The 27,743-nt window shown below is 26.7% G+C and overlaps 1 protein-coding gene across 2 annotated transcripts; it reads right to left on the bottom strand.

The window, feature by feature from the left end:
• LOC113552744 lies at positions 1–27,743 on the bottom strand. 2 transcript variants are annotated; one of them, XM_026955634.1, is made up of 5 exons: positions 27,599–27,743; positions 18,905–19,123; positions 17,057–17,678; positions 13,465–13,720; positions 540–697 (listed from the first exon to the last, which is right to left on the bottom strand). In XM_026955634.1, exons 1-5 carry the CDS (start codon positions 27,641–27,643, stop codon positions 676–678), a joined length of 1,164 nt encoding a protein of 387 aa, XP_026811435.1. In that variant the 5' UTR covers positions 27,644–27,743; the 3' UTR covers positions 540–675. The 2 variants fall into 2 exon arrangements, with proteins under 2 accessions (XP_026811436.1, XP_026811435.1); XM_026955635.1 differs by lacking the exon at positions 13,465–13,720 and having other exon boundaries at positions 1–697.

Raw genomic sequence — 27,743 nt, 5'->3', positions numbered from 1 at the left:
TTATTATAATAGAGGATAAACGTCTACAATATAATAGCCATATAGAGAACTGTAATGTTCTAGTACCTATTCTTAAATGTTGATACTTTTTTTTTTCTTAACGTGGCAAAAGCTAAATAGTATGTCAACACACAGACATTACATATTATTATTATTATTATTATATATGTTTTACGTACGATAATTTAATTATTAAGAAACACACATAGTTATTGTCTTATAATTTGAGAAATTTCAATAAAAAGGTTTTGTCGATTATTGTACTTACCCGTCCGGTGAGTCCGACAGTGCACACGTCATAAACTCATAATACTTATATCATGAAGATAATTTATTGTGAATTATAACAGTGTGCAGCCGCCGTACCGGACGGATAGTGAATATTATGTTTGATACAACGTGGTAAATATGACGTTATATTATATTAATATATTATTATGTATTATCGTTAAAACATTACGTTCGTTTAATATTGTATACGTCGGCGAAGCGTGTAACTTAGTATTAGATTAAATTTTATTTGTCGCTAAATGAGGGTACTGCCTACGCAACAATATGTTGTCCACGGCCGGCAGTAACAGATACCTCTTGTCCTTCATCCCGTCGTCTGTTTGCGCCTGTTCTGTTGCTGCCGACGACTGCTGGTGGTCCCACCCGAGTTCTTCAAACGACCGCTCAGTATTCTCGACGTTCCCTGCTGTAAATCAATAAAATAAAAATAAATAAGCGCTGTTGAAATATTGATAATACGGTGAAGTCATCGGTGTAAAAGTTTGTACTATAGGTATATTGTTATAATTTTAAATGTGGTTAGACGGGTAGTATAATAGGTAATAATTATGTAAAAACGTTCAACAGATCCAACAAATGGGCACTTTAGTTTATCTTATTAAATCGTTTTACATAAATATGATGTTGAAAGTCATTTTTTTTTTACAATTTATCTATTTAATACTTAATCATAATATTGTATTAATGGATTTGTAACTAGTAAATATATAAAAATGCTTGGACTCTAAAAAATCCAAAAGCAGGGCCATATTTACCATTAGGCAGGATAGGCAACTACCTAGACCTCCGTTATTAGAGGGCCTCGGATTTTTATAAACCTTATTTTTTTTTTAGAGTACTACTTTCGTCATACAAAATAAATATAAGAAACATATAATATTTTAAAAAATTAAGATAATTAATTTTTATTAGCGTAAAATAATAGGTACAAGAAATCTGTAGCTTGTAGAGGTAAAAAATGTATAACATTATAATTATGTTTGTGAAAATGTATAAGTAGGTAAATGCTAAATTGTAATAAATTATTATTTTGTTTTATACAACTCATTTGTGGAGGGGGCTATGGCTATATGCCTAAATTAGGCCCTGTCCAAAAGTATATAATATATAGTACAAAAGTACAATCAACTCGTTCTAAAAAAAAAAATAAAAAAATAGATAAGTAAAATGAAAAAAAAATTAGTTCTAAATAACTTAAATATGCACCTACTACCTAGTATAATATAAGTATTAATGTTATAAAAATAATGGTAATATTAAAATGTATTGATAGTTATTCATTATTTGTAATATCTATGCACAGAGTAATAAATTGATTTGAAAAATTAAATTTTGAATAACAAATTTTTTCCGTTAAATTATGCTAATGTTAGGTAGCTAACATATAAAACATATATATTTGTAAATTGTAAGACGATGACATGTGGCGGGATTGGTAAATTGAGTCCCAAATGACCCTAACTCGGTAAATTGAGTCCCAGGAAAAAACAGGTAGTAGGTAAGTTGAGTCCCGGGGAAAAACGATTTATATGCATTTTAAATTTAAAAATATGCTTGCAAACAAGCACTACACGTCAGAAAATGTAAAAATATGCGCTATAATTACAGTCTTCATCCGAATATTTTTAACTTTATTGATGAATTACTTGAATTTCAGTCAGAGACAGAAATAAAATTAAGAAGTAAAAATCAAAAAAAGAAAAGCACGCTCGATAAGGAACAAAACCTAAGGGACCAAATGACCAAATATACCAGTAATGTTATAACCCGATTTGAGTTTATTAAATCAATATCAATGAAGTTTTTACCAAGTACATAATATATAATAATAATTAAATTTATTTTTTTTATTAATTTATAAGTATTTGTAATATTTTTAATCAATATCAATGAAGTTTTTACTGGGTACATAATATATATATATAATAATATTGATAAATTTTTTTAAAATAAATTTGTTAATAAATTGAGTGTAAATGATTATGACTATTGTCTTATTAACATTTTTACTATTTTTTTCAAAAAAAATTTTATTTTAAGCTTAAATGATTATGATTAAGTATTGTTTTATTGAAATTTTTATTATTTTTTCACAAAATTTTTGTTTTAAACGTAAATGATTATGACTATTGTTTTATTAACACTAGTATTATATTTTTTAAACAATTTTTATTTTATGTGTTAATATATTGCAAGACTGATACTTTTTTACAGCAATACGAGTGGTATTAATTTTTTGTAGGAGTTAACACTACATTTGTAGGAATTTACTATTCCTCATATAAAAAGTTTAACATAAGTCAAAATATTTACTAACTACCAACTTTTTCTTGGGGACTCAACTTACCTACTACCTGATTTTCCCGGGACTCAATTTACCGCTTTCAAAATGTACCAAACTTATCTCGGATTCAATTTACCTAGCCCCAAATGTGGGGTGACGTTATTTAAAAAAAAAAAAAAACATGTTATATTGATATAATTATTAATATAAATGTATAATACAATATCGAAACCGCCAAAATATTGTTCTTGTGATGGTTATCACAAAAAAGTATCAATCCATTAAAAATAAAAATATAAAGCTTGTATAATTATTTTTCATACAAATATACAATGGTTGAAAAAATAAATTGACATTATCAAATCTTTTTATTTTATGCATATCAGTAGTAAAATACTTAAATACCTATAGCAGTTATAACCTGTGGACATGTATAAAAAAGTATTCATACAAGTTGTTTAATTAAATACTTAATTTACTATGTTATGAATGTTTTTAAATTATAAATGAAAAGAAATAAAAAACTAAAAGCTAATAAGACTATAAAACTTAAAACTAATAAGAAATTAAGAATGCTAGATAAAATTCAATGTAATTTCACGTATAGTTATATAAATACTTGTAAATTGAACTTAAATTCTAAATTTATTGTGATATTATACGTTAATATTTAAAATTAGATTAAATATATATTTATATATGTACTAGTGATTCTTTAATCAAACGACACTCATTATTTCAAAATCTATTAATGTTTTTGAAAATATTATTTTTACATAATTCCCAGTCGAAATAAAACAAAGTTTTTTTAAGAATTTATTTTTTAGTATTTTTTATCGTTTTAATGTTAAATGTTTTTTAATTTTTTGAATGACAACATATATTTTTAATTTCATATTCTAAAAGAATTATTCTGTAGATATATTATTTAAGAAAAATTTTGGTGAAGCAATATGTCATATAGAATAATTTAATTTTTAAACAACCATCAACCGTGCAAATACATATAGTTGTTTTTAAAACTGGATTTTAATTGAATATTTAAAAATTAAATATATTATTTGAGACGTATTGCATAAGAATTTTGATGGAAAACAGCCGTCGTAACACACCCTATCCTTCCATTTGTAACTAGACTTTCATTTATTAAGACCTTAAACGAGTTAAACGACAATATCTTATTTTTTTACTTTATCCATTAGAATATGATTCTTTGAAATAATATTTCCATACTTGAGAAGTGTTCATATAAATATCAGCCTAATAAATAATCTGTATTTTAAAATGTATATAATACATAATCGTTTAAATATTGCTCTATAATACAAAGAAAAAAAGTTTTTATACGGCCTTATTTTTTTTATACGATATAAACATATTGTATAATATTATAAATTATAATATAAATTCCTAAACCTAGTATACCTGCGTAATTTTATCATTATTTTATTTTTACTAAACGACGAAAGATAATAAAATACCCTTCCGGGACAGCATGTTTTACATATTTCTCTGAAGAAATTCAAAAGAATTTTTAAATAAATGAGGGTTAAAGTAATTACACAACAAACGGTTTATACTTTCTATTACGAACATATACTTTATTTTGTTAGGGATGAATAATTTTTACAAAATAAACCATAGTACCTAATATCTTTCGTCATAGGCACCTGTGCAGCGGTGCTAAACATAATTGAATACATTCCAAAAAAACATATTATTACTATGCACAATAAACGAAAAACAATTTTTTAATTGAAAAAATGAAACGTTTATTAACTGTGAACAATTTTCATGGTAAATGTTAAATATTTAGTAAATAACATTAAGCACTATGTGAATTATTATAATCGTGATAAACGTTACTCCGCATTTGTTTAAAATTATAATTATAATATTATTTTGTCTTTTAAGAGAAATAACATTAGGATCTCAGAAACATAACCATTGTATAGATAACATTTCTTTTTTTTTTAATGTTATGTATAGGTATGCAAATATTTTTTTTTAAATGAGTTACATATATATTTTTGTTTTTGGTCATAGAAAATTATAAAAGATTAAATTATAAAAACCTAATATTGATAATGTAGATTGTTATGGTATATTTAAATAGGTTTTACGTTATATTAATTTAAGTAATCTTAATTATGATTTTATTATTGAATAATAATTTGTATGGAATGTTTACAACGAAATTATTTTTCACAAAAATGGTTGATTATTAACTAATGTGTTATAAATGTATCAATTATATCATGCATGATACTTAAACAAAAAAATTAAAACAGTTCTTTTAATAAACGGTTGGCCTTCCATTTAAATTACTATTTAATATACGAAGTTTCTATTTTAGCCCGTAGGCATTCTATTTCTGTAATAAATATTTTAATAAATTAAACATTAAAATATTATGAAGTAATGATTAGATTTAAGTTAATTAATCGCTAATACAATTCGTTGGATCACACAAAATGATAAATAATTCTGATGCGGCATATCATAGATGCTGAATTGTACTTAGTCATATTCCTATGCAACGTAGTTACTATATAGGTATTTTAAAAGTTGCAATAAATTACAAGTTTACAACTTGAAGTTATATATGTTGTAGAATACATAAATAGAAACTGTTGGTACAGAATATATTCTTATATAAGACTAAGCCATTATTAATTTTATACTTTTTGTTTACTTAAATTGTATAGTATCTATTACACAGATTTTTAATTTTAAATCACGTTGATTTTTGTTGTTTATTGTAGTCAAAAGTTAAAAGACAATATTAGATTATTAGATAATATTTAATTAGAATTATTTGTCATAAAAATATGTGAGTAGTAAAAAAGAAAAAAAAAACAACTATAGTTTTATATATTTAATAGGAAGCAAATTATTTTTATACCTACCAGAAATAAGCTCATAACAAGGATAATAAATGAGATAAGTTCAACTACGTTTGAAAAGATTAATACGAATTATTGTTAACAGAATTTGATGTGTTTTCACTGTTTTCAGATTGACAAGTGACAGTCTGTTCAAACTTGTCAAACAGGCTGACAAGTATTATTTAAACTAACTATAGTTTACTGCAAAGTTATAATGATAAAAGAGTGAAAAAATGGAAATAAGTAAAAGTTCTTTAATATACAGGTGAATTATTGAGGAGTGACGACAAGAACAAATCGCTGTTGAAGACACCATCTGCAATTTATTTATTCGTATTGATGTTAATAACCATAATTCATAACTTTGAATTCAAAACAAAGCGAAAGTATATCGGGCTTACAACAAAGGTTTTTGTTTTTGTTTTAATTCTTTGCTAAAACTACATATTTACAGATAGGACGTGAGTTCAAAAAAATCTTGGGTGATTTTTAAATGAACTTAGACTGAAACCGAGTTTGAGTGGTATCAATAGTTTATCCAAGGAAAAATAATAGCTACCAAAATTAAATAGCTTAATTTAGTTCTTTATAGTACGTCATTTTTACATAAGACATGATTAATACTCATACAGGTTCTTGTTCTTCTTTTGTATTAAATTCATAAAAAAAAAATAATATACATTATTACTGTATGTGATTTGTCTATTGTACAAATAATAAATCAAATATAAACAATAACTTGTGAACGAGCAATGAAGTATCACAATCACTTAATTCAGCGTAGGTGAGAAAAATACGTAGGTGTTGATAACATTTATAACAATAATCAAGTAAAATTTGTTGTTTAGTCTAACGCTAATCGATCTCTGTATACCTACCACTCATTTCTCACAAAGGGTCGCTGATTGGCCTGATTTTCGTTTATTTTCGTCTTTAATATTTCGATTTTTTCTGTTTCGATTGGCGATTGCGACCATTGTAATGTAATATAATAGTATAGCTACAAGTAAATAATATGTAGCCATAATATAATATATACCCAATTGATCATTAAGTTGAAAAAACTTAAAATGATGAAGTAGAGTATTAAAAAATAAATAAAAAAGTTTCCATTAAGCAATCTATTATTGTACCAAAATAATGACTTTTATAATAGACTTTCAAAAGCAGCTCCAATTATTAGGGTGTGCAATGTGGTTATATATATTATTGTACAGGTATTCACTAAATTATGTTCGTCCACTGAAAAGTGTATATAGTTATGGATTATTTTTACCATACTGCGGTCATTTTGATTTATATAACATAATATGTGATATACTTTGAATATTATATGATATTGAGGAAAAACGGAACTTCGAAATGAACCTTTCCGACTATATCTAACAGAGCCGCTGCCACCCTGGGTCTTTATTACGCAATTCGACGATGTTGTTATAGCGTAAATGTAAATTAATCGAAAACCGATAGTTTAGTAAAAAGAAAACATTGTATCATTATTAAATATTTAATTATTGAAATATTATTTTTGAGTCAATTGAGCTTTTAATCACCAATATAATTACCATATACGAATGTCGAATATATTGTTATAGTATGTATTATTATACAATTATTATCCTTAATCGATAATTCAAAACCGTCGATAGCACTTGGTAAAAATAAAAATAAAACTGTTATGCTTAAAACCAATATTTCCTATACCTGTCAAAATCCTGTGACGTAAAACGAACCAACTCACATATATAATTATTAATTTTAATACGATGATCACAGTAAGCTATCATTGGTAGATCACTTTGAGAGCTATATATGACGTAGATTGGTATTGATATATTTACAAAATAGTGTTATAGGTATACCTTCGTGGCTTGATATATCGTATCACCTCTATTAATTATTTTTACAATTAGTAAAATTATTTACATTATGAACAATTGGTATCTATTACATTTCAGAATTTGGAATTTAAAATGAGGGTTTTCTAATGGATAAAACCCTATTCAAACGTATAAGATACATTTTAATTCACATTTAAATCTATATATTAGTCATATTTAAACACACACGTGATAAAAGTTATACATCACCGACGTATCAACAGTGCACTTCATTAAACGTTCGTATTTATCACAACATATATAGCATAATATAGTGTTTGATGATATGTAAAGTAGGTTTGCTTAACAAGTTTGTTTTTAGATTATTAATTACGTAGGTGCGCAACTATTCTGCAAACAGACTCTAAACCGAAAACACCTACTATATAATATACGCGAAAATACGCATATGCTGTTTGGCGCGAACAAATTGGCTTAGTCGCGAAACGATGTGGTCGAAAAGATTCAATTATAGATATGAAAAGTTGGAAATATCAATAATTCTCGGGGCTAGCAGCTGCCGCAGCAGTATCCAATACGCGAATGCGGTTACTACAAAATATAATCAAAACTTGAAACCGACGAAAGCGTCACGCGATTTATGCGTGTGAGCGATTTTTCGATCGAGTCCGTATCTGCAGTAATAATGATAATATTAATATTATTGTACTGCAAGCGCGTATTATATAATATAGACGCGAACGGTCGTCGCGAGGGTGCTGATTTGCGCATTAACACGTTTCGGTGTCCGGAATTTTGTCGAAGCTCTGCGCAGGCGGAAAAAAAATATAGAAAAACGATAAAAATTATAAATCTTTTGACGGGCGCGCGTGGGCCGAACAACAGGACACGTAGGTACACGCGTATATTATTACGCTGTACTTTACAGCCATGTCGGAGTGTAGAGAGAAAAAAAAATTCCTTAAAAACAACAATAAAACCAAACGTTCTATATGACGTACAACGCGCGCTATGTTATGGTTTGCGCCGGCCATAACGTGACTGTAGGGGGCACGCGTGTTCGTTATAACGCGCGAGAGTCACCATTTGGACGAAAACATTTCACCAGCCGTCATTTTTATACATATATATATATATATACGTTTAAATTTCAAAACTAGAATGCAATACGCGTATAATAATATCTACTCGAGTCGGGCGCGAACACGTGCGACTTCGGTTATGTGTAAAAACGCTAAAAACGACGTTCCTTCGGTCAGACACGGGTATTATTATTATTGTTGTTGTTGTTGTTGTTGTTGTTGTAGTCGTTGTTGCTATTGGAACACTGCTATACATTATTTTCGTCATTATCTATATCGCATAATATTAAATAATATCAAATGCCGTTGTTATCATTAAGCCGCGATGAATTTTCGCCCACTCCCAGAAAATGTTAGGTTTTCGTCTCAATCTTGATCCCCCTCTTCCACGCCATCAATCACGGCTTGTCGGCTCGGTTGTTATTATTACATAATATCCACAGCAAAGCATTTTCGTAAATTATATGATTATTATCTTTTGTCCTGTCGTCGGAGGGGGTGGGTGGGAGGGGGGAGGTGTGGGCGAATGGAGAAATATATACGAGCTTGATCGCGGGCCAGCCCAGGGTGTGCAATATATTATTAAATTTCGTCGGAATTGTTGCGTCGACGCGATAATAGCAATATAGTATGACATGTATATTACCGATATCGACGCAAACGATTAAATAACAAAAACAGATAGACTAGCGCTCCGATTTTACTTAGGTTCGGGCCCGGGTGTATTACAGGCGACCGTACGCATATTATACGGTCAAACATTTTGCTCGGAACGTAATTATGTTATTATATTATTATATACGAGAACTTTTGGTTTTTGTATATTTATCTTAAATTATTTATGTAGAATCGTGTCCGGGAAAAAACAAAAAAAAGCGTGCATATCAACGGCCACGGGGATTTTTGAACGAAACACGTAGTATCAGTCTCGGGTGAACAGCAGATACCTTTTGGATCTTATTAAATATTTAATAAAATAAGTACTAATATATATTATAATATTATCAGTTAGCCATCGCAGATAAGTTATGTTAATCGTAATTGTTGAATTCTGAACGTGCTTGTTAGTGACTATGCTATGTTGAAATGTTTTCGGTGTAATACGCTTAAATGTTACCTTAGAAACTTAGAGCTATTTTCTTTTCCAGTATTGTAGATTATGTATTTTATATTATAGTTATTTAACTATCAGACTGTTATTATAAAACGCACCTAGTATCAGTATAATTGTCAATGTTTGACAATATATATTATACACAATATTAAATATATTTATTTATTACGGAGCAGGCAATGGCTCAAAGTACAGATAACTTATATGTATTAAAAATATTATAAAACAATATATGTATGCAAAAAAAACAATATTTGGTTGGAACAATGGAAATTTGAAATGACTTATTGGCAATACACATCACTCTATACATGGGTCGGTTACGGCAGTAATTATTAACGGTATAAACAAAAGATAAAAAGATCAAAACTGTAAGAATAGGGGTTTGAAACAAATTTGCTAAGTATCTCTAGAAAATTCACTGACCTTTCAATAAGCATCCGTAGGAGTACCCGGTGCTGAATAACCTGTCAATCAGCTATAAGGATTACAACTATAGGATTACCTATAGTTCATTCAATATCGATGCCGATGATAGATACTTAGCTATAATATTCCTTATGAATAATTTAAAAAATATAAGCCACGAAAACAAAAAAACGTTCATCATGCTTTGTCAATCTCGCTCTTATCGCTTGCGTCTCAAATACATGAGAATATATGTATAATATAATATATGTGAGTCCTAAATAACAACAGGGAACTTTAGAATCGAACTGACAAGTTTACATTATACACAGCTTATTATAGTACAATGTCATACCGGAACAGAATAAATAATTTAATTTAGTTGCACATATTAATCGCGGTATATTTATATTTAGAAGAAGCGTTTGCGGATAGAATACCCTATATTTTCTCGGCCGAAAGATTTCCTCACGTACGAGGAATTACGTGTACTGAGTCTGCATATTGTAATATTTTTCTACGTGATCGTCGAAAAGGATTACATTGCGACGCGTATTAGTTTATTAAATTATGACAAAAGAAAAAAATTGCTCCGGGATAAAAAACCTAAGGGTTGCATATTATAACTCGTGGTCTTATATAGAGACTATGTGAGCAATATGATCCATCTATATATTATCTCGGACGAGCAAGTCATGTCGATCCATCAAAACTTTCTCGTGGGTCAGTCCACAGTTTACGTGGGCTGTCTCAGTTTAAAATATCGTGAATGTCAGCATGTTTATGTACAAACATCAAAATTAGGTGTCGTGACGGGCGTACAGTATTATTATTTATTATATAATAAATCATAGCTATCAATCTATCATCATATTTTATCCACAAAATCACTGAAATACACGTTTATTAGTGGTTTTAAAATCTTTGTCAAATGGTTTTTTTTACCGTTACGTGTTTATAGTCGTATCGAATAACATATCGTACGTAAAGGTAAAATATAATTTTATATTATTTTTACCTACATAGCCTAATAATTTCTTCATAGATTAATATTTTTACATGAAACATTTTTAATTTAAAACTAACAAAAAGAATATATATATATATATATATAATTAGTTACTAATAAATACGTTGTTTGTATTCTAACAAAATTATTATCAATTTTAGTCAAAATAGAATTCCTAAAGTTTTAACATTTATGTAAAACTTTTTATGAAACAGCAGCTTCAAAGAAACATTAATTAGAATTTAGCATAGTATTATAAACTCAGTTTTTCGTTAAGTTGTGTAATACTTTAAAAGAATGTCTTTAAATGTAATTACATTTAGTTTCATAATATTGCATTTTACAAGTGTTTAAATTATGAAAAATTGAAGACAAAGAAAATAAGTAATACGAGATAATATAATATAGAGACATGGCTTATCGTATATCCAAATAAATTTAATTATTTCATGTCTACTAACTGTCTTTGTATAAATATTTAAAAAATAATCTCGAAATTTGGTTTTTATTTATTAGTTTGTAGAATAATAATTTACATTTAAAGCATGATAAAAAAAATAATATTTTACTTCTATCCTTTTTATTTGTAATAACTAATAAGTTAATAATAAATAAATAACAAATAATAAATGAAATAAAAATTATTTATAGTTTTGCATATAACGATGAAATTATAATAGTATAATATAATGTGTACCTATTAATATCTAATTAAACAATAATTTTATTTTTGGTGAGCTGTGGCTATTGTCATTTGATGCTGTTATTAATAATATTAGATTCAACGATACGAAAAGTACTTCAATTATTAAAATGTTATTTGTATTAGGCAAACAATTTTTATTAACATAAAAGAGTACGCTAATAATTTGCTAACAATTATTATTGTTGGATTTTATGTGAATTATTTTGACCATTTTTGTAACACGGCGCTCTGTATATGCAATTTTAATACAATAGATTATTCTTGGAGGATACCCGCGTGTATTAGTATTACTCCTCCATTTCATAAACGTACAATATGGCAAATTTTCGTTCAGTAGAACCAATTATGTATTTAACTTAAATATTCTAGTGAAATGACTTATTATAGAACTTAAAGGAAAGAACATTATCTGTGTTCTCTTATGGTTTATTTTACCATACTTAAATTTTTAAGTGAATTATGAGCGTTTCTAAATATTAATATTTTACATACTCATAATTCACTTAAAAATTGGAATGCCGTAAAAAACCGATGGGAAAATACAAATAATTTTCTTATATTTAAGTTTGATAATAGGTAATTTCACTATAGTGTTTATTTAAGCATATAAAATTGGTTTTACTGAACAAATATTTTCCATATTGCATGAAGATCGAAAAAACAAACGCGGTTTTGGCGTCCTTTTAAGCCAGTGGTTCCTAAACTTTTTTCTTTATCGCCCACTTCAAAAAAAAAATCCGACAGACGCCCCCTTAAAAAAGTATTGTTAGAAAAGTATGCAATGAAAAATTAAATTTATTTTTTATAAATAAGTATATATTTTATCATAATACTGTATAATGTATAAATGAATAGGTATAAATAAAAAAAGGTGCAGTCCTAATGAGATGGATGTTACTGGTGTTCTGCTAGAAGTTGGTTGATGTTAGATTCGATTTTTGTAAGAAGCAAACAATTTAGTAATATACATAATATTGTTGAAAACATTTGCAACTGTTACCACCCCCCTTTTTTGTAATGGAATGCCCCCAAATTAAACTTGTAACCTCCATTGCCCCCTTGGATAGAAATAATGCCCCCAAGGGGGTAATATCACCCACTTTGGGAAACGCTGTTTTAAGCGAACTTATTTTAATGTATTAGGCACAGTATAATAATAAGATGATAGGATTCGATATGCATGAGATTTGATAGTAAACCACAATGTTAGTGTTTACTTAATACTTTAACACTTTTTCGTTACATTTTGAAGGAAATATAATATATAAATAAACATAAAACTTTTCAATGATTGCATTTAACACCAATTTCTTAAAGCGTTTTCTTAATTTATTCATTTTCGCAAATAGCCTTTGAACTATATTAAAATATGCCAATAGATTCCATGGGATATCAGATAGGCTATACACTTTTAGGCGTTCGTAAATAAGTATTTAAATGTAAATCCACCTTGTGGAAATAACTAAACATAAATGATGCATAATAAGAATGAACGTTAGTCCTATAATTACTGTTTGTTAGAATTCAATTTCGGAATTAGGTAAAGGTGTAAAGGATCGTTTCTCTATAGAAATGCTGACGAAAATATGTGTCGTGAAATTCCATAGTACTCATTTCGATACTTTCAACACAGCGACGCACAAACAAAAATATTTCAATTTGAATTCAATAAGTCCGAGTTATAGAGAAAGTGGACCCGATTCATAGAATAGAATATATATATATATATTTATATATGTAGGTATACACATACACGCAGACACACACATATACACACATCATCATGTGCGAAACGCGTTAACATTACCGTTTTACACAATATAATCATTCGTAACTCTTACTCGGAGGTGTTAGTGGCGGCATCGACCAATGTCCTCTTGTTTATATCGCATTGGAACGACGACCCTCTGCCGTTGCGCATGTAAAACGAATGAGGGTTTCTAAAGGACGGCAGCCAGCCGAGTCGGGCGAGCGCGGCCAAGTGCCTCTTTCCGTAGCCACCCTGGCCGGTGCTGCCGAACGAGTGATACGAGGCCGGTGACCTGGACGACGTCGAAGCGAATCCTCTGGGCATCCAACCGCTGCGTGACAACGCACCTGCACGCACACACACACACACACACACACACACACACACATACACACACGCACGAGCACGGAATCGAGAGTCAGTCGTCGGCGCACACGACAGTGAAAAAAAAAGCACACGATTGACTTTAAATGTTGTGGTCTTGTAAATGAATAAAATTATGATGGATAATATTATATTATCATTATTATTATTTAGATATATTATGCAGTTCAAAAATACGACTACTCATAGAATGCATAATATGTAAATATGGAGAAAACACGACACAACAAAAAACAAAAACTCTACGACACACACGATACTATAAAAGACGTTTTACAAAGGTAGGTGTTTAAAAAAAGAAAATAGAGAGTCTGGTATAGTATATATTATGTATAAATAGGTACAAACAAAGACTACAATACACGTAAATCGTAATATTATCATATTAAAATCCAAACTACATAATATATATTTTCCGATAATCATTATCCGTGTATACGGTTGTTGCAAAAAAAAAAAATAAAAAATAATAATAACTAATAAACACAACACTTAATCATTATGTACTACATAGAAAATTACAATAATATTACTCAACGTATAATAGATATAAATATAGACTTAATGTTATTATGTTATAAAGTACATTTATCGTAATATATGATACGCAAAAAAACTTGAATTAAATTGTATCGTTATTTGCCTTCAACATAATACTTGTTACATGTACGAAATATAAGCTCGTCATTTATCACATATTCGGTCGCAAAAATCATCACGTTGTCAATAATTCACTAATTGTCATTTAAAACTAAAAATAGGTACGTCGAGATAAAAATAACAAAATATAAGTATTATTTCCGTAATGAGCGAAACGGCGTCGTCGGACAAATCTCAACCAGATTTTAAAGTTATTAATCCCACCTAATAAAACAACGGTCTGTTTAATGTTAAGCTTTGTAACTTTATTGCATTTTATCGGAGAGTTTTACGGTTTTATTTTTGATTTTATTGTGTCTCGTGAAAAATCGAAAATAAAAATCCCTTTGTTATAAAACAATTTTCGTTCGTCTCTTATTATTCGTGTCTAATATAATAAAGTATTCCATGACACGTATATATTACACACATTACCTAATAATATTCAATTTTGTCATCTCGGAATTTATACGCATTTTATATTATTTATGAACAATATATCCAAATAAAGTCCGTATAAAGTAAGTATAAAAAAATACATACACATATTATTGATTTATACACCAAAGAAAACTATATATTTTAGAAGGTCTACTATGTGCTTGATTTTATGCGTATTAGGACATAAAGTTATAAAAACCTATTTTTCCTAGTTATTAACGGTTTGAATTTTTTGTGGAGTTAACGATATTTTTCGATCATCTTATATGAACTTGACTTGTTTTCAGATAGAAACGATAAATTAGAGTTATGCATTGTAAACCAAATTAAATTACCATTTACTACACTTATACAATTTGTTTCAAATAAAGTAATGTACCACTAATAAGTACATAAAAAAATAATAATTTATGATTTATTTTAAAACAAATTATTTAAATAATAGTTAAAAACAATACGATACTTTAAACCAACATAAAATCATGCAGTCGTAACTCTAAATATATATATAATTATAATTATTGAGGATGTTATTCAATAATATATAAATATTTGAATACTATATAATAATATGTTATCATTTCAATAAATACGTTTTCTATAACTTTGTGACATACCTATCTATTGATTAAATATTTTAAACAGAAATCATATATAAATATATACACACACACAAAAAAAAAATCATATAAATCATCATAAAACCAATACATTTATAGTTCTGCTCAGAGTATAAAAATTATTTTATGTATTGGATGAATTTATATGCTTTATGTATGTTTGAATTTCTTCGTCACAAAATCATAATACCCACCTGTAGTTTTACATTCGTAGATATTTAGTTTTAATGTTTTGTAGATTACAAATAATTATTTTTAGTAAATTAAATCCCAACTAGTTTTAAATTGCATGTTAAGTATTTTTACAACTGTTGAATAATGTCTGTTGCATTTACCTGATTTTCAAATGGTTATAGAAATAATAAATGTGATATATTACATATATGGTGTAATGGGCTGAAGAAATTACTTTATATATAGAGTTATATAGTTATACGTATAGACGTTATAAACTTTACGCATACGTATATGTTGAAAGTATAACATAGCATACATAAATAGAAATACATTTACACCGATTGCGTAAGTCTTACAGACGTAATAAAAATGTTTTTCGACATTATTGGTGTAACAGAGGCGGATATTAATTCGTAACCTCTGTAAACTTATACTATTGATTATAAATGTTGACTTCCGGGGTTTGTACTCAATGCTAATATACAATATTCTATTAAGAGATATAATATAATTTAATCTATATTACAGATTTAGACAACACAGACACAAAAACATGCATGCAAATTACGAATACTTAAAACGTCTTTGTATAAAACGAGATGAACTCTGATGATGACCTATATAACTGTCATTATCTATTGATTGTTTTTATAGCTAAACAGTTATTTCGATTATTTATCTACCGTGCACTATCTTCGGCGATCGTACCCGTAACTCTTTGCTTGCTTAACGCACAGAGTTTCATGCACCTGTTTATGTATGCCGTAAGATAACTATTTAGATAAACCGATAACAATTTGTTACCCAATATGTTTGACAGGAATCAAAAATTTTCCGTACGTAAGCAAGCACTTGAGCATTATCAGAGTTCAATTCATTCACACACTCGACATACTGTAAATACAATTTACACGTATACAACAGGCTTTCTCATCGCTATAAGAATTAATAGACTAAGCGTATACACAAAGTGGAAATCAAACAGATTCAATTATGTCGCACACGTATATTCGTACATCATGGTTTTTTTATGCGTGTATTTTATTAAATTCCATTTGTTCGCGAAAATAAGAGGATTGCGTACAAACAAGTGACGAATATAATACGACTTCGGATATTAAACAAATGTGTTTTTTTAAAAAAAATATTTAAACCGTTAAGCGAATAGTCAAATGAATAAAACCCAGTAAGTATTGTTTATAATTTATATTTTCTCCATTCTCCACTTCTCATTCTACGGATAATGAATATTCTCACGATTTTTATAATTACTGTGCTATCAATGCTGTTATGATCGTCCCTGTACTGATCACGTTTGTTTAAAACCATTTATTTACGTTTACAAATGTGCAACACATAATACTACTAAACCATCATTATTAACCACGATAATGTCATTGATAAATATATGTATGTACTCACCCAAGTATCTTTTTTGCATAGGTTCTTGTGTCAAGTCGTCGATAATACTCTGTAAGCTTTTGCTACCTTGCATCACGGGTATAAACTCTTCACTATTTTGAAACGTCGCGTCACTTCTCTTAGGTTTTTGGCCATCTTGTGAGGTCCAGTCTTGCTTTTTCGTCGACGACTCCGTGGTGGGTTGGAATCCATAAGGCAATCTTCCTTGTCTCAGCAATGAAGAAATGTACCGCTTGGCGACGTACCTCGGGCTGTTGTACCAAAAAGGCATGTTATCAGTCCGGGCTAGCGAGGCCATGAATCGTTTGGCGATATAGTCGTCTGGCGACGAATCTCCGTCAGCTGGTTTTACATCATCTTCTTCGCGCATTTCTGGTTGGAAGTAACCAGTCTCAATCAAGAATCGGATATGGTCTAATGAAACTACACCATGGTTTTCAAACACTTCGTCGGCCATGTTGGTCAAAAACAGCTCTACCTTTTCTGGATCATATGTTGTCCCAAATTTTTCCAAAAACTGGTCTAATATGCTCCTCAAGTCCGATTTAAATTCGTCACGGAAATCAGGCTCGGAAGCTGCTTGTCTTTTTGTTAACCCAGTGAATGCCAAATTTTTGATTTCCTTAAAAATAAAATTACATAAATTAATCATTTAAAATAATATTCAAAAATAAATGGCAATAATAAACTATATAAAGAAGTAGTTGAAATATATTAAAATAAATAAAGTTATGTATGCATTAATAAAGTTCTATTTCCAAAGTCTATTGCGATCGGATAAAGCAGAATTATAACAGTTATAACAAAAAACGGAATGCTAAAGATTAATAAAAAAAAAGAATAATATATTAGAACTATCCACATCTAACAAATTAAATGATAATACTAATTTAAAAATAAAACCCTGAAAAGACTGGTGTTTCTCCGAGATGAATATCATATTTTTTATCTACTAAGTACTAATGTATCATTTGATTTAGTTTATCTATACATGGAGACCATTTAAACATGGATATCAAAAGTATTTATTTAAATATTTAATATGTAGTATATAATATAAATCAAAAGTATTTATTAAAATTAATTAGGTCAGTTTAAACTCATATTTATGTATATCATTGTACCTATAACATCTACCATTTAGGATTTATATATTTTTTATACTGATGTATTTTTATTTATGAAATATGTTAAATAATATAAACTTGTATAAGATATAATAGTAATATTAATATAAATATAAAATTAAAATTAAATAATTTAAAAACATTTGAATTTAATGTTTGATAACAGATTATTATGATAATGATTAAAAAAAAAAATAATCAATTAACTTTGAAATATATTGGTATGTCTATATTGAATTGCTTTTATTACTTTGATTGCTTCTAAACCATAACGTATAAAGTCATAACTAACTATTAAATTAATAATTGCTAAATCGTAACGGTGACTGTGGTGTATACTATAACTACCGTAATCGTTAATCGCTAGTCACCACGGTCAATATGTCGATTGTCTGTGTCCTAAAAATATTGGAAGTGAAATTTCCGATATCAATAAAACTGTTGGGTGTCAAAAGTTTGAACATCATATCATTATATACAGTTATGCTGCACGATTGAATAACATTTATATATACGTTTTGATACATTGCTACTATAAATAAATTGTAATGATGATTTTTTTTTTATCAAGTAATAACATTAGGTACCTATATTATGTTTGACACGAGTTATAAATAACGCTACTCATTGGTTTCAATATTATTTGATTAACGATAAATCTTCGACGCGCATATTGTTTGATATTATGAAAAATAAAATGAAAAATTGTTTTGCACAGTACCTCTACTATTCGATTTCTTTGCTCTTGGATGGCTTTTGAGTTTGCATCGCTTGCTTGCTCCAACACGTCCAACATCCGTTTCTCCTGAACCAATTTTTCGGGCAATTGTCCACTCTTTGCCAATGAAGCTAGCGACCTTTTGTATTCTGGTAACTGCCCGGTTCTGGCAAGAGAATCTAAATTCCTCTTGTTGAAATTGAACGGGAATGCATGCAAGACCTGCCATAACATATAACCTCAACATATTATACGATAGACGAAATTGGTTTTTTTCTTTCAAGGGCCCCCGTTAAATTCAATACTTGTATTATATGCTCCCGAAGACGTTCCATTTATCACGAAAACTATGTAACCCACATGTCAAGTTTGGGCTAATATTACGTTTTGGGTAGGTTTTTATTTTTTTTCATCACTTTAACGTTGTTACATTTAAATGATTACGTAGGGGTTGCATTCCTTGACCATAAAATATCGGGTTTTCCGTTGCCCTGGTTGGTAGTTACCTTAAAGTATGTCTTTGCATACATTTCACGGTATTACACTCAAGATTAAGTGTAAATTGTTTAGATATATGATGCCCGAACGTACGAAATATTTTTGGACTTTGACATCGAATATTAGTATCTACAAAAATTCTGGTAGCCATTGAAAATTGTAATACAATAATAATAATAATATAATTTTAATATAATATACGTTTATGTCATATTATACAGGTACCACGTACCAATTAGAATAAATTTAAATTCAATTGATTGGCACAGTAGAACAAATTGTCTACGTATATTTTGAATGACGGTGTGAAATGATAAATTTATTATTTAAAAAAGTGTATACCTTTTCTGTATTTTATATAATTTGCTATAAGTATATACTATGTATATTAGAACTCGTCTGATACGTATTTATTTTTCGTTTATCATATTTTTGTTCGCTGAAATATGGTGGTTAGCTCTCCTTTCAAATGGAATTGCTGACGTTGAGTTTCGAATCTTAGATCTATTCATACATTCTCTTTTAAATAACCCTCACATCAAAGGATATACTTGTTGTAGATTTTCAATTTAAGAATATTCAAAAAAATTCTAACATTATCCTTTGGGAATATTTTTCACGTATATTCTTATATTTTTAAAGTTTTAGATTGTGAGTGTATTGGGAAATGTGTATTGATTTTACAATGATGGTTCTTTTTTGTTATATATATATTATCGTGGCAGATATACAATTTTTAAATGTCACTAACATATATAGATAAGTTTCATTAAATACTATTTGTCATCTGTAGAATGGATATTGAACACAAATGGTATTTGATAAAGTTCTTACTAAGAGTTTTATAATACAAGTATAAAAATTTGTATCAAACAATGTAAATATTACGTACATTCGTCTAGTACGATTATTACGTCACATTTGTTTTTATTATATTTAAATGTAGTTATATTATTGTCATGGACGGGGATTAAACAAAATATAAATAAAAAAAGTTAAGTTATTTTTTTTTGTATAATATAAAATAATACTTGTGTTTTTTATATCAAACATATAATTTCTTAGTTAGGCTTAAAAGGTATCACGATTTTTCAACTAAATACATTAGTCGTTCAGATTTTTTGTACTACAGATTTTATACAGAACAATTATATAATGTGATATGAAATAAAAGTATTATGATGTGCGTGTTTGTGTAATATAATAAATATTTAATTAAAAATTGGTGCATATTTCGTTGAAATTCTAAATTAAACGAAAGGTTGTAAAAATATATTGATTACAGCCTGTGGTATAAAAATGACACGATTTAAATCGGTTCCCCTACAACATGAAGTAATTGCCCTTTTAATTGATTTTTTTTTAACTGATATTGCTCTCATTGAATGTCCTATACAGCCAGAACTACAGGAGAGCATTTATACGCAATAGGATCTACTGTCGAGGTTTTTTTATTATTTAATTAATGACTTTTTTAAAATGCTTTTAAATTTTCTGATTTATTATTATAAAGTAGGTACAATGAGTGATATAAATATAGGGTGATTCTTTTATCATTAAACACTCATTATTTTGTCAAGTATTGACTTTTTTTAATTTTTTTTTCAAACTGTATGACATTTTTATTAATAATAATTTTAACGTTAAAATGGATAAAAAAAATAGCTCTAATATTTTATGACATTTTAAATATAGATTTCCATTTGGAAATCAAAAGTTGATAATGATTTTACTATTAAATATAAAGGTGAAAAAATAAAAAGTAAGGTTTTAGAAAAGCATTAAATTAAAAATTTTGAAAAAAAAAATTTGAAAAAAGTCAACACTTTTTGAAATGATAAGTGTATGATGATAAAAGAATCACCATATATATATTACCTATATATTATATATTATATAAACCCCTTACATGGATCTTATTTAATTGTTTTTTGTTGACATTTTAAGAAATGAGTATGAAACTATGTTGCTTATACAAACTAGGTAGTTAAAATATTATCATTTTTCTTAATAAGTAGGGATATTTTTATTTGTTTATAATTGGAATTTAAATTATTTAAATTTATTAATCAGTATTTTATTTATACAAAAATAAAACTATACCTGGCACTACAATATATAAAATATACGTTTAAATTATTGTTAAAATAGGAATAATATGCAATCACTTTAAAGAGACAAGCATTTCTTGTTTTAACAAAACTTAACATATACATTAATTTGCACAATAAATATTTTTACATGATTGAAATAATATTCATAATATATAACATATAAATTATTTCCATAAATTTAAGTATTAAACAGTATTGAATTGTCACATAAAAATTTCAAAAAATGTAATAAATTGTTTTCGAACTGTTTAAGGACTTATCTTTCAAGACAATTATAGTAAATAATCAAAACTCTTTTTTCAATATTATAATGCATTCATGCATAATATGCATAATAATTAGATTAAACATATGAACTCATATGTATTTGTAATGTAAATGTAGCTAATAAATTAAAAAAAGGCGTGTATTTTATCAACTAGAATAAAAACGTAATTATTAATTTGTTATGTTTGGTTTAAACAGTAAAATTAATTCCACATTTTACAATCCATTAATTATAATTGTACTAAAATATATGTATAAAACATTTTATAATCTCTCTTTCTACTCTTATTTAATTATAATCAGTTTGATTTTTTTAATTGTATATGAGTATAGTATTACGTGGTTTTTAATTGAATTTAACAATTAATTTTTATATTAAATGATTTAAATAAGATTCTACATTATTTCCTATTAAAATAAATCTAGTACTATATGTTGGTACTATATAAAGTACATACTCATATAGTTATATAGTTATATTATATTTTTCCCCATTTATAATTTTATGATTTTAATACAATATTAAAATAATATACTTTGATTATTATTTTATGAGCTATTATACTATTATATTGTATTTATTTTGATAATTTAAACATATATAATAATATCTTTACATTTATCAATAGGTTATAGATAGTAATAAATAATTGAATATTTTAAGGTTTAAAAAATAACCTAAAAGTATTTTTGGTAAAATTATGAATTGGAAAAGAAAATTAATTATTTACCTTGAAAGAAATAGTTTGATGAACAGATTTGAGGACGAGGGTTTGGCGTCTGCAAATGAGTAACTGAGATAACTGACACGTGCAGACATCAATTATTACGTGAATTGGAAAAAAATATATATATGGGACACAATATTCTTCTTATCATTGAATTATATTTATAAATTATGTTATTTTGGATTTCTATCGGAACAATATTTTTAATCTTTTGATTAAATATTAATAATGTAAAGTATAATTATACTCTCAAAGTCTCAAAGATAAGAATTCTTGGTAAGTGTAAAATAGAAAATCTAAAATCGTCAGGTACGTTTAAAAATCTAATTTTTAAAGTATACACGTCGAAGCCTAAAATGTATTTATTCTTTTTTACCCTCTAGATTGGTATTAAATATATTTTATTCTTTCCCGGTCGAATAAGTATAACCGACTAGATGGGTGGTCTACAGCTTATAACTGAGGCTGCAGTCCGTTTTTATAGTAGGTAGTAGATACGCACGATAAGAACTCTTATCTAATACCACGCGTTTGATTTATATTTTAAGTTTTCCAATCGAATACAACTAATATATATATATTACTATATTTAATTCAGATTTGTGTTTTTTACTGAACACTGTTATTGGAAATTTCAATTGAAAATGAACGATTTTAGTAGTTCAACTATTATGCCTAAATGGTTGTTATACACAACGCCATATCGTAATAAAAATATCCTGTACAAGTTGTTACACAATTTTATACTATAAACTTACTGCTTTTCGTGACTACTATAAATTAATGTGTTAAAAACATCAAATATCTTCACGAAAGACGTATTTCCTGTACTTGATTTATGATATGGAAGAACTGCGAAATGCTATAAAAAAATATATTATGTGAAGTAATTTCATATGGAAATAAACTTGGCGTATCTTTATAATATGAAGTATTTATTATTTTTAAATTTTATTTATCGTATTTATTTATGGCCTTACAGTTCAATTGTAAAATTATAAAATATAGACTCAAATTTTTAAACCTCCTCTTAAAAACTAAGAATATGTAATTAAATAAATGTCTAAAAATTACTAATCAGTACAGTCTGGTTTTATGATATTCAATTATGAAGTACTGCTTAAATGTCCGATTTCATTAAAATTTGAATCTTTCAGCTAAAAAGAACAATATTGAAGGCGCCATTTTATGTCTTAAATGAAACAATTTATGTATATACATATATAAACATAAATCGTTAAAGTATTAAAGAAATTGTTAAATAAACATAAGTACTTTAAATATCACGGAAATTCTCTTCTGTTTACTAATTAATTTTAGATATTTCTTATCAAAAATATGCTGAGTTGTATAAAGAATTTATTAATTTAATGGTTCACTAAAATTTAATGGACCAACCATGGGCCATTAAATTACGTTTAAGGGACTATAAGCTTACCAGTGATTCATTAAATCGTTAATGATTGTTTGTGCAATTCGGTTCTAATGTGTCTAATAAGCGTCTATAACAACTAAGTTATAGAGATATTTTTCATTCTCAATTGTCAGATAATAAAACTATCAAAGAGGTTTTAAAATTATTCTATATTTTATCATATACAATTATTTCACCAGATTCTATTTAAACTAAAATCCTTACAAATGAAATACGTGAAAAAATATTTGTACCTATTTAAGTTATTTTTTTCAAAATAATTTTAGATAATGTTTTTCTTAGATCACTATGAAATAAATGTATTATATTATTATACAGAAGTTAATAACTTGGTAGATACTGTGACAATGTTTGCCCGAATGGCATGTTATATTTACCGTAACTATAATACAATGGAAAGTATTTAAGCAAACTAATTCATTTCTATTAACAGTTTATAAAAATAATTTTCAGCATTTAAAATATTTTAATTACAATACATTATTCTACAATTTAAAGTTATTTACTTTTTGTTATTAGCATTATGTAATTTTAATTAATTACTTAATTTTAAAATTTGATGTATAAAACTACAATATCATAAACTATCCCCTTTTTTAAAACCATAAATTATTAGATAATTTATGCAAATATAACAGTTTAAATACATTTAGTTTTTTTTTAATTTAATAATATTTCAAGAATACGAACTTATTTTAGTTTTACCATTAAATACATCATATGAATATTATTAAAAAATAATCATTAAAGATTGGAAAATCTAAACACAACCACTAGACGTATGAAAATCCTGATCAATCAATATGTTAAACGTTGTGTACATTTAATATTTATAGTTATGTATAATTGTTATTCTATCTGAATTAAACTAATACGAGCATACATGATTATTGCTAAATATTGCTTAATATTATTGACTAATAAAATAAAAACATATTTTTATATATTTTTTTTCGAAAAGTTAAATGCTTCAGAAAATTGAATGATAAAATATGAAGTAGTCCTTTTATTTTAATATTTTTACATTTAATATATTTATTTATAGGTTTGCTTACAGTTTAAAAAAAAATATAATACATTTTAAATGTATAAAATATAATATATAATATAACATTTTTATAATTTTCATTAAATAGTAATATTTATTAAAATTATCTTTTAATTCTTCTAATTGGACAATTTGTTGATACTTTAGCTTAAGATAGTATTTAACACTTGATGTTATTTATTACATTAATAACGAATTCGTTAGATTATTTTAATTTAATAATAATTTATTGCATACGAAAAATAATTCTTCTCGGTTTTTATGTTATTCTTATTGATTTTTAAGGATATTTTAAAATTAATTTATATTAAGTACTGTTAGTACTTAATTTAGTTTTCTGTAATAAGTATAGTACGTTGAATTTATTTTTGTTTAAAATATTACATACATTATTATGTTTTATTATATTATTCAGGCATGTTTACAGGGAGGTTTTTGGGATTTGCCCCCCGCCCCCAAAATAATTTCGAGTAACGAGGAAAAAATTGTTTTATTATGTGGTGGCACAAATTTTATTGCTATATTATGTAAACACCCTCAGAAATTTTATTTTGTATACATGCCTGATATTAATTATTATAATATCATATTAAGTAAAGGTTTTTGATTAAATAGTTTGAAATCAATTTAAATGTTTTGTGAATTGCATTGTATATATATATATACAATATATTTAATAATATTGTATATACATTTTCTTGAATTTATAAACATTTGAATTTCAAACAATTACAAAAAAAATCAAGACTATTATGTTTTTTAAATCACTATAAATAAAATATACAATGAACACTACATACAATTTTAAAAATGTTTAACCTTGCTTACAATTTCTTATTGACACTTATAAATAAAAAGAAACAAACACTTCAAATGCTTATAAAGCTATAAAGTATAAATATCTATTAATTAGTCTATTTATTATCTATTAATATCTATTAGAGTATTTTGAAATGTCTATGTTAAACGAAATGATAATTTAAATAATAGTAAATTTATAAAAATATATAAACTAATTATTCAAAACTACTAATATATTTTGAATAATAAAAAAATAACAAAAATTGTTTGTGTCCTCAAACGGTTCAAACATCATTTTATATGTTCGAATATCCATGTCATAAAACCTTTAATTTCAAAGGCACATAAAAAATTAATATTGTAACGATAAATGTTTAACATTTTTTTTTTTAATTTTAGTAAGAAAAATTTATAAGAAATCTTGTATTACATTTTCAAGTAGGTATTAAGTATTAATATTAAAAATTGTATGCATTCTTAACAACACATTTTTACGAATTTGATGACTTAAATTTGAATTTTAAACTGTTGAAATTATTATATGTTTACGATGATAACAATTTAAGATGAATCTTGAATTAAATTTTCAAGCTGTTTAACATAAAATATACATTTTTATTAAAATGAATAGAAAATAAAAATCAACAATTTTTTATGTTTATAAATAGTCCAAAAGTTCTAATAACATAATACCATACCTAGAAAGTGCGAATTATTTCAATATAATCTCATTTATAGTCTTATTTTTTTTTTTTAGTTTTTCTCAATTATTACACAAAAGAAGAATTTTATCTCATGAAAGTACCAATTTTGCTGAAGAAACTACTCTGATGTTAAGTTGAAGATTTAAGGATTTTGAATGCTTCAAAAATGCAAATGAAAAGGCAGACGTGAATACATTTTTTTTAACAAATCACACTATTGTAAAACCATGATATATTCATCACTCTACTTTGAATCTGAATTAAAATTTATTTTTTAAATTCAGAAACATACATATTTAATATATACTACTCAGTGAACCGAGTGAAATATTAACTAGTTATTGATTATTTTGATTTTTAATTCTTAAAAATATTTATTTAAACATTTTAATTTTAGTACAAATATTTAAATAGAATAGGCCCATTACTGATTTCAGCTTTTATATTTTTGTTGTTTTTTTCATCATAGTTTAATTTTGAAATAAATTATTCAACTAATCAACTATTGTGTTTTTAATTTTATATTAACACACTAATTTTTAACTTGTTATGCCGTTACGATATAGCTATACTTTATATATACGTGTACGTACTCTGCTTAATGATTAACAAAATAAAATAAAAATATATACATAGGTATTTGGTAGGTATAAAATACATCTTTTGTAAATTTAAAAGGTAATTTAACAATGATAAGCCAACAATTTAATCATGATATGATTAACGAATCAACCATATTTAAATAGATTATAAATTTAATATGGATTTGAATTATAAATTTAAATTGTAATTTCCAAACACAGTTATCAACAAAATGTGAATTATTAACATTGATCATGAATTGACATCACTACACTTTATATTTAATATTTGGATTGACGCTTAATTTTGATTAATTATTAATCATTATTTATTTTACTTTATTTTCAAATGGTTATTTATTTCGGATTTTGTATCTATCTATTAGCAGTTAATTACATATATCATGCAAATTTTTATTGTGTATTCATATGTACATATATAACATGAAGTCCGTTCAATATAGTGTTTATTTTGGTATTTTGGTAAATCCGTCTAATATTAATCGGACCGAAACGGTTACCTCGAGTAGGCAGGCCAAGGCGGCCAGGAGCGTTGCGGCTTTCATCGGGCGCCGGCTGACTGTGCGGCGTGCTTGCGTAGCGTGCGGCTCGAGGACGACGTCGACGACGGTGATGCTGTGGCCGTGCCCGTGTACCACCGGCGAT

This window comes from Rhopalosiphum maidis, chromosome 2 (assembly GCF_003676215.2).
Source record: "Rhopalosiphum maidis isolate BTI-1 chromosome 2, ASM367621v3, whole genome shotgun sequence".
In the NCBI taxonomy this organism is placed as follows: Eukaryota; Metazoa; Arthropoda; class Insecta; order Hemiptera; family Aphididae; genus Rhopalosiphum; species Rhopalosiphum maidis.
Note: the sequence above shows the minus strand (reverse complement) of the source record. Positions and strands in the feature narration are given on the sequence as shown.